At 34.0% G+C, this 9,113-nt stretch overlaps 1 protein-coding gene across 5 annotated transcripts in view; it reads left to right on the top strand.

Moving 5' to 3' along the window:
* Positions 1–431: 431 nt before the first annotated feature.
* The window catches only part of LOC105151121 (matrix metalloproteinase-14-like), a 25,511-nt gene continuing 16,829 nt past the window's right edge, over positions 432–9,113 (top strand). For 2 of the 5 annotated variants that reach the window (XM_087409477.1, XM_011064661.2), the window contains exon 1: positions 432–1,346. In XM_087409477.1, coding sequence (XP_087265603.1) covers positions 1,218–1,346 — 129 coding nt within the window. In that variant the 5' untranslated portion in view covers positions 432–1,217. The remainder of the gene's footprint in view (positions 1,347–9,113) is intronic. The other 3 variants (XM_087409479.1, XM_087409478.1, XR_015546139.1) reach the window with 2 other exon arrangements.

The following is a 9,113-nucleotide window of genomic DNA, read 5'->3' as shown; positions in this document are numbered from 1 at the left end:
TGAACCGTGAATTCCCTATCCTCTCATAATTAAGAAAAGAGTAATAACGCTAATAAAATACTGTACTATTTCACAAACATTAGGATTAATACTTATCTTAATCATTTAATCGAAGATAGACTAAAAATAGATCAGGGAAAGGTAGCGTGATTAATGTGAGTCAGAGTCTTTCTTGATTTAAAAAAAATGGAAAAAAAATGCGAGATGTTTTGAATGTCATATGATGAATAAGGGATGATTTCTCTGGCGAGCGAATCCCTTTTGCGATGAGGGAATTTTATCAAGGGAAGTTCAAATCTGAAACTTTGTTCTTTGCACCCAATCTGACTAACTATAGTGCACGCAAAGGCGGCAGCGCTGCAACATCTACCTGCACGTGTAGAAGCGTCGTGGTGCGCGATTGGTGACCGTGGCCATCGCAGCTATGGTGGGAGATCTCGATAAAAGTCAGTAGCAGACTGATTACGAGTCAGAGTAGCGGTGGACTCCGGATAGAGCAGCACCGCGTACCCGCGTGTTTTTCATCGGCTCTACTCTCCTTTGACGTGGATCATCACAGTCCAGGATCCATCCTTACTCGTTCCAATTTCACTATTGATCTCTACTATTTCTCTCTGGTTTTATTTCTTCGTCCTCCATCGCTCCTCGATTTCGAGTTCATCGAAACGGACCATCTCTGCAAACCACGGAAGAGGGGGGTCTTTGTCGGAACTGAAAATCGAACGAGGTGCATATGAATACGCCGAGGAGTTACGTTTGGAGCAACAGAGCGAAAGAACCCTGAGGCGAATCATCAGGCGAAGAAAACACTACGAGATCGATAGTGTTGTGGCAACCACGTTAAAGACCACCACCCTGCCAAGTGGTACTCTATCGAGAACTACGGTGGAAACGGTTGATGTAGAGAGATCGTTTTTTTTTCGCGTGTAGTAGAATTAACGCGAGAAGTAACGTTGAGAGTCCGATAGCTCGTATATGCCAACAATTTATCAACAAGAGGCTAATTGAAATCGAAAGTACCATCATCTGACATCGTCCGACATTGCGATTTTCGGGGTGTCTTCGAGAAGCACGTGCAACGTGTGTATTCAGTGTTTTTTAAAGGGGTGTAAGGAAGAGGATACTGACTACGGGAAAGTCACGGTGATCAATTCCTTAGCGGAAATCCAGCTTAACAAAAGCACAAAGCAGTTGAATTGAAAACAGTCGTCGAAAATATGACGAGGTGGACCGAAATCGTTTTCCAATGGCAAAGAATCAACATCTACCTGATAGCGTTCCTCGTTTTGTACGCGAATACAGAAGCAGCACCGACTGATTTCGTCGTTAGCGATACCACTGCCGCGGTAAGAAAATTAAAATAATTATTTCTTTATATGAAAAGAGAAAAAAAAATATATATAGAAATCAAATCTAGTTTTCTCTATCGGTTCGCTGTTTATCGGCACAAATTATGTACATCACGCAGCAAATTTGTCGCGAGATATTCGGAAAAAAGAAATAAATGATTTAGAGCTGTGTAATCCCCATGATGCGTCATATATGAGTAATGCAAGATCGCATTGCGCGTATGTATTCGCGTTAGAACAGTGCAAGTAACATTCTAAGGAAAAACGTTTATCTTTGAATGCTGATACGTGATTACATCGGGTACCTCAAACTATTTTCGCAATGTCCTTCTTTCGATTGTCGCTACAACGCGACAAATCGAGTATTCCGTTTATCCATTGTCACGCCAAAGTCCAGAACTATGCATTTATATGCATATTATGTAGCGGCTATTAAGACTTTAAATTACATATCTATATTTGGATAACAAATTTAATTATCGACTAGGTAAACGGTATATATATATATATATATCCACGTGTACAGTCGACAAGGAAAGCCAAGACCTCAACTTTTATAAGTAAAAGGATAACAATGTTCAATAATTCATATTAATTACTGCTACACGTCGTCGCACGATACACTTGTTTACACGATTGCGTTGAAGTCATTTGCAATGCTAACAGTAATGGTGTTTGTGAGTATGCATGTTTAAGTAGAAAAATATATATTTCCACGTGTGTCTGCAAAAATTATTTTGATCGCAAATGAAACTTGAGCTGAAACAAAAGTCTCGTTTGTATTATCCTTTTCAATATTTTTTATCGCTTCGTAAGATAATACGAGATTGGCAAAATTCATTTTTTCACCGATTATGCGTCAACCTGATGTTCCAGTTCTCTCTTGGCAAAATGCCAAGTCATCAGTTCCCGCGCGTATATTTTTTTCGTTTTCTTCTCACTTGTTAAATTATACTAGGAAATTGTAAATAATGTATGTTCCTCAACACGGAAATACACTATGCAAAAATCGCGTATATTGGCCTTTGTCATAGGATTTATAATCTGAACACGGACCAGCCATCATCAGAATAATAACGATTCGATCATAGATATTCTCATCATCGCTCGATCTAGCGATCGTTTGCTCTTTTATGTAGGTACGCTCTTTTTTAAACCAGCGATATCTATTTAGTATTCCTTCTTCTCGATTAAGCGGCTCGTAAAAAGATAATTTTCGTTTTGTACAGGAATTTTATTTATGATATTAGTGTCGTTAAAGTTGTAGCATCTTTGATTTACAGTTTCTGCAAAAACATTACCATTTCATCAAGTATTCTGTAAATTCAGCAGTAGTATTGAGTGACACAGCATTTTCGATCGCGATCAAAGAGCTCAAATTTGATACAAGGGTTGCATTCAGCAGAAAAAGCAGCTTTGCAACTGTTGTAAGATTTTTTAATACGATCAGTTTATACATTTAGATCTAGTGAGGGACTAAAGGCAAGACTAATCATATTAAAGAATTTTACAATAGTAGCAAAGCTATTTTTTCTGAACGCAGCCAATGATATTTTTATGAGCTAAACCATGTGATTTTCTGGCGGTGATGCACTGTTAAATCGATAGTATAAATTTAACCTAATCGCCACTGCTTATACTCAATACGTCATTATTTTGTACAATGATTAAATTTGAAATTAAGTAGTATCAAATTTAATTTATTGTTTTGATATAAAATAACAATGTATTGAGTAGGAGCAGTGATGACATAAATTAGATTAAACTTGATATATAGATTTAATAGTGCACGGCTAGTTCCAATAGTTTTCAACGCATGAATCAAAAAACGAAACAAAGCTAGACTTTTGCACAAGTCATTTTTTTCTCAAACACGAACGTTAACAATTAGCGTCAAGCACACGTGGATGAGAAAGACAAAAAGTCAAGGTACACGATTAGTAACGCCGTGCGTCCGACAAACTTACATAGATATGTTGATAGGACATGCGCTACCAATAGTCAGCGTCATAAAACTCGGACCTCCTTACAATTGAATAATCGGTTGAAATCGTTAGACAATAAACTCGCAAAGAAACGAGAGAATAACAAATAAGAAATCGCAAAGTAATGGAAAGTACTTACATCACCAAAACAATCGAGCGAAGAATCATCGGTCAAATTTAAGAGACACAATAACAAGATATATGTAAATGTTGAAGATGAAAAGATATTTTTAATATTTATAAAAATTTTTTATTAATGTAATGATTTATTAAATATCACGAATAATATCTTGTGCTATGGTTTTATGCTCTTCTTTTTTTAAGATATTTTTAAATTAATAGTTTGTGTAAAATAACGCGTTGATACAATCATCATATGTTAGAGTGACTGTCTTATTATTTCTTGATGAAAAACCGCTATTCCTATTTCCGCGAACGCGTCTGCGTGGTTTACGTAACTCGACACGTGGAATCCACACGTGCGACGTGCGTTATGTAATACTACTAGCGTTTACTCTAAAAATTGTTTCCGCTACCGTATTATGTCTAACTGTTAATCTTAATTCACTTAAACATCCGTCATCTCTCAAACGTTCCATCGATGACACTACATGTCATGTGAATGTCGAAAACGTCTCGGTACCGCGTTGTTCCGAGTTCTCCAAGCGTTTTTTTTTTTTTGAGCAAAATGTAATTCTAAAATTAACAACTGCATCGGTCTTTTTACGTATTAGCATCAATTGACATTGACGCGTTGAAACATGAAACGTTGGCTTATCGATAAAAAATAAGAAAAATTCGCATTCGTGTCATTTGCACCGCGATGACTCATATGACGTATAGACTTCAATCACGCGTTACTTGCAAGCTGAACTATTTTACTTCCGTGCCTGTTGAATCAGCGATACTTAAGACCTTTTTTTAATGAATCACTCGTCTTCATTATTTACCAATTTTGCAGTGTATTTACAGATATGTTCGAATTTTATTATTCGAATTTTTAACTTTTTCTTCAAGCGTAATTTTTACAGACACTGATTAATCGATTCTAATTTCTCATATCGAGTAAATTGATCGATGATTATTTATAAAAGTTTATATAGCGAATAATTTATTCTCTACAATATAAAAAACCTGACAAATTATTCTGTAATCGCACAAAACAGTTGCTTTCCTACCGATGCAGCGTGATGAAATAGCAAATAGATAAAATCACGAAGTGATAAGTGTCATGCGTTTCAATTATTATTATTATTTATATTTGATTTGATATGATATTGTAACATCAATGGTGAACACATCAATTTAATGAACACAGTTTGTCCTAAAAATATGAGTGAATTTTTAAAATTTTGTAAAAATAATGTAATCAATCATATATTCTTAAAGTAATTTCTTAAATTAAAAAAATTTTTTTTTCTGAACTTACGCCACTTTTATGGAGTATAAAGGCTACTGTGTACTATTATATACGGAAAAACATATTGTACAAAGCAACGATGGATAGTCGGAGAATCGTCTTTTACATTCAAACAACGTTCGCACGAGAGAAGAAGACGTGGAATACCGATGGTATTCGCATCGACAAAGACCTCTTCAAGGTCGGTGCGATACTCGATACTTTTTTATGCATTTCTTCCTTTTATTTTATAATAAATAAACTCAAAAATCTTACAATTGGATAGCATTTAAGTCAAAGAAAAAAATCAACTTTTTGTTAAGAATTATATATCTGTAGAATTTATTTTATAATTATTGTTGAATAAGCGCAATGTGAAGATTATTGTAAAATTTTCGATTTTAAGATCTGAATAAATTAAGCAAGAAATAACAATTGTGTTTAAAGTTTTATTGGGTCTTCATTCTCTATTGTGAAAATTACACGCACGCCAAAAGAGACAAAACCACGCCTACGCTAACAATAAGTTAATCTTTTAATCTTTAAATTTGTTATCTCTTTGTCCACCAGACTTATACTGTTGCGTTAGACGGTTAGATATCGATCGTATAGCCAACGAGTGGATATCTTATCTGTACTATTTCAAGCTTATATGGAAAAATAAGATCTAGCTCGTAAAAATTAGAGCTAAAAATTAGAGATAGATAATTTGAACAATTTAGAGAAATAAAAACATATGTACAAATATATCACGAGAGAATAAACTTTATAAAAGTTAGGATCGTGCATAATTTGTGTATTACAAGGTATCCATATTTTCACAGTTGAGAAACAAAGTAAATTTTTATTACGGTAAACTAGGTCGTTATCTTTGATAACAAGATAAAGTGACAAGATAAAATACCGCGTGTACAAACTTACACAATTTATACGCATTTCACATACGCATCGGATATTATGAACTTTAAACACAATAAGTTGTGTGATTTTAATAAAATTGTGAAATAAAATTAGTAACTGTGCGACGAAACAATAGTCTTCAATATTATTGATAATAATAATATTGCAAAGAACACAATATTAAACAATTTGAACAAATTAAAAATTGGTGCGATTAATATCATGAACATGATTTTAATTCTGGTATTCGGAAGAGACATTATGTTACACTGAGATAGAGTTGCTCGAGTTTTCATTAGCATGAAACACTTGGCCTTTGCAGTATCCTGCTATCTACTAATCGTACAAGTCGACGGCTGACCTAGATTAGATATTATACTTTACCTATTTTCGTAAGCATCAAGTAAATTTTTATTTTATTTTAAATAAAAGAAATAACGGAAGAATAACTTAAACATTACTAAGATTGTAAACTTATTAATTTTGATCAGTATCTTTGCAATATCTCAGATTAGATACCATTTAAGAGATTAAACATCATTGCAATCTTTGCTGCAGAAGACACTGGTCACGATACATCTGCAAGTAACACGAAATCTCAGCGACTAAAAATTCAGGTCATGGAAACGAGTATTGTGCTTTACATACGACAAATGACGTATAATAAGTCGTTCAAGAGAATTATAGTAGTTATACGGAAGAGGAGATGTAGAAAATTTCTTCCTTCCCTGAAAAAATTTTTACGAAAAACTACATAGATTGAAACAAGATCTTAAAAATTCTTAGTTCTTCATAGATATCCGTAGTAGAACGTAGAGACAAACGTTGTTTGTTTGAATTAAAAAACCAAGAAATCCTTCACCCTCAAACAACGTCAATCTCACTACGAATATTAAAATCTACGAAAAATTAAAAATTTTTAAGATCTCAATCTATGTAACTTTTCTGTACTTCTGTACTTTCGTAAACATTTTTTTCGTCAGGATCATATTCAATTATGTTATTGTAGCAATTGTTTTCAATGTATCGACATCCTTATAGAAATTTAATATACAATATACTGGACTATAATTTTTAATTACTTATTTAGAATATTAAAAAGCACTATTATTCAGTGTTTTTAATACTTAATAAGTAATTTCCAGAATTAAATTGGATTTTTGTAAGGGCAGTATCCAAATCTACAAGATCAATAACGCCGCTACTCTCCTTGACGTAGAATCTACGCTTTCAAAAGAATATTATCGTGAATATCTACGTCATTCCTTGTACAACGGATTCAAGGTAACCCGGATATAAAACATTTCGTGCCTAACGAGTTCCGCTATATAATTGCGGCAGCAACGACATATAAGAATTACAAGTTTTGTTAACATGAGATTTCTCTACGAAAAATGCATATGACAATAAAAAAATTTTCTACTATGCCCTATTCGTTATGTTAATAATTCATAGATAATAATGAAGATAAAATACTCTTACAGCTTCGGTGACGTAATTAGATAAATGATATATTTAATCGGTTTTTAAAAAGATTATAGGTATGATATAACCAGAAAAGAATGAAAGAAAATAATGAATTCTTGCTAATCGCAGACGGAATGATTGTATTTTAAAGATATGTCATTTTTATTCTGTTTCTAACACAATTTCTGTAATTCGTTTCTTAAAAAGAAAAGAAAAAAATTCAAAATAAAATAAAATTAATTAACTTGACAAATAACTTTGCATGTAGGCGGTTCTTTGTAATGATACATGTCGTGAAGAGATCATTTATTCTGAACTCTTGGACTTGTCAGCGGACTATTCTGATGCGCGGTCATAAAATATAATTGTAACCAAGGTTTCAACCAATGCATTGTGCATCTTTCCGCACGTACATTTCCGATTACACAAGGAACATCCGGATAATCATAGCGTGCATGTACCTTCCGTGCTCAAAACCTATAATTGTGTTCACCTTATGCTTAGTTACCAAGCCACTACAATTTATTCAAAATTCAATAAATAACATTTGAATATTTGCCGTATAAAGACACACGTATTCATATCACTCACTCATCTTTATATTTCATATATCTTTATAGTTCCGTATACGTTTTACGATATACACGCATACGCGCGCGCGCACACACATTAGCGACAATCATCTCATCATATACTTCATCCACTCGCAATTAATTGAAGGCAATCCCCATTGTCAATGTCTGCCGATCGATGATCAGCATCCACTAAGAAGACCTTGAATTCCAGCGACACTTCTACCGGCGCGGGCGACGACGGTGCGGTGCTGAGTCAAGTCATGATCGGATATACGTGGAAAATCATTTGGCTGATTCAGTCGCGCCGTAGGATAATCGCGCACACGTTGGATTCTATACATTTAAATATATATATATATATATACATGTATGCAAAGAGAATATACACATATATTAATATGTAGAGAGAGGGGACGGAACCGCGTCCACGCATATGACGCACGCACGTGTGGGTGCGGGCACACTTCACTCTCTTACGTTCATTCATAAAAATTTCAACCTTCGCGGAAGTTGACTTGTCTGGAATTACGAAATTTGTGACTGGGCACTGATTCATCTCATTTACATTCGACCGGAAGGAAGTATAATGGCCACAAAATTAAATGTTAATATTTATCCTGGTGAAATACCACCCAGGCTTAGGAAAGTAAGTTCTTATCAATGAGATATGATTCTGGAAATTCCGTTACATATCTCTCTCTCTCTCTCTCTCTCTCTCTCTCTCTCTCTCTCTCTCTCCTCGGTCAATCTTCTGTGATTGGAGTATCAGCCAGATTTTCTTCGTTTGTATTCTTTCTTTGAATCATTTTGTTTTATTTTACTAGTAATTATTATCTTTACATTCTTTCTAGTTTTCTCTCTATTTTATCTCTATTTTTATATACGTATATAGAAACAATATTCTTTATGATGGTCTTTTTTTATATTCGTGGCATTGTAAATTTGAAAGATTATTGCGTTTGAGAGGATATTATCAGAACGCAAAATGACAATGCATTCGTTTTCTTCTCACACACACACACACACACACACACACACACACACACACACATACACGTTATGTATTTTTTTTCCGCTGCAAAATTTAATAACGAACTTTTATTAACGTAAAAAACATTGAAAAATTGTACAAAATCTGTGACGATTATTGCATTTATAACACGACAAAAACAGTTATTATGGCTATTAATTTCAAAGTATATGTTTACAAAAGTTTTTTTGTTTACAAAAGAATTTTTGTCATAATGTATGAATCAACATTCCAAGGCTATGTCGGAAACTTTGCTATCAAGGGATGCATCGGATTACTATTGCGAAAACATCCGAATGAATATACCCTTTATGCGTTTTTTCCTCTCTGCAAAGGCATGACTCACGTTGCAACTTCGCAATTACACTACAGATCACCTTTTATTGCCGATCCAGTTTTTTTTTTTAG

This window comes from Acromyrmex echinatior, chromosome 9, assembly GCF_024713525.1.
Source record: "Acromyrmex echinatior isolate Ae372 chromosome 9, ASM2471352v2, whole genome shotgun sequence".
Classification (NCBI taxonomy): domain Eukaryota; kingdom Metazoa; phylum Arthropoda; class Insecta; order Hymenoptera; family Formicidae; genus Acromyrmex; species Acromyrmex echinatior.
This window is presented reverse-complemented; position numbering and strand designations above follow the sequence as displayed.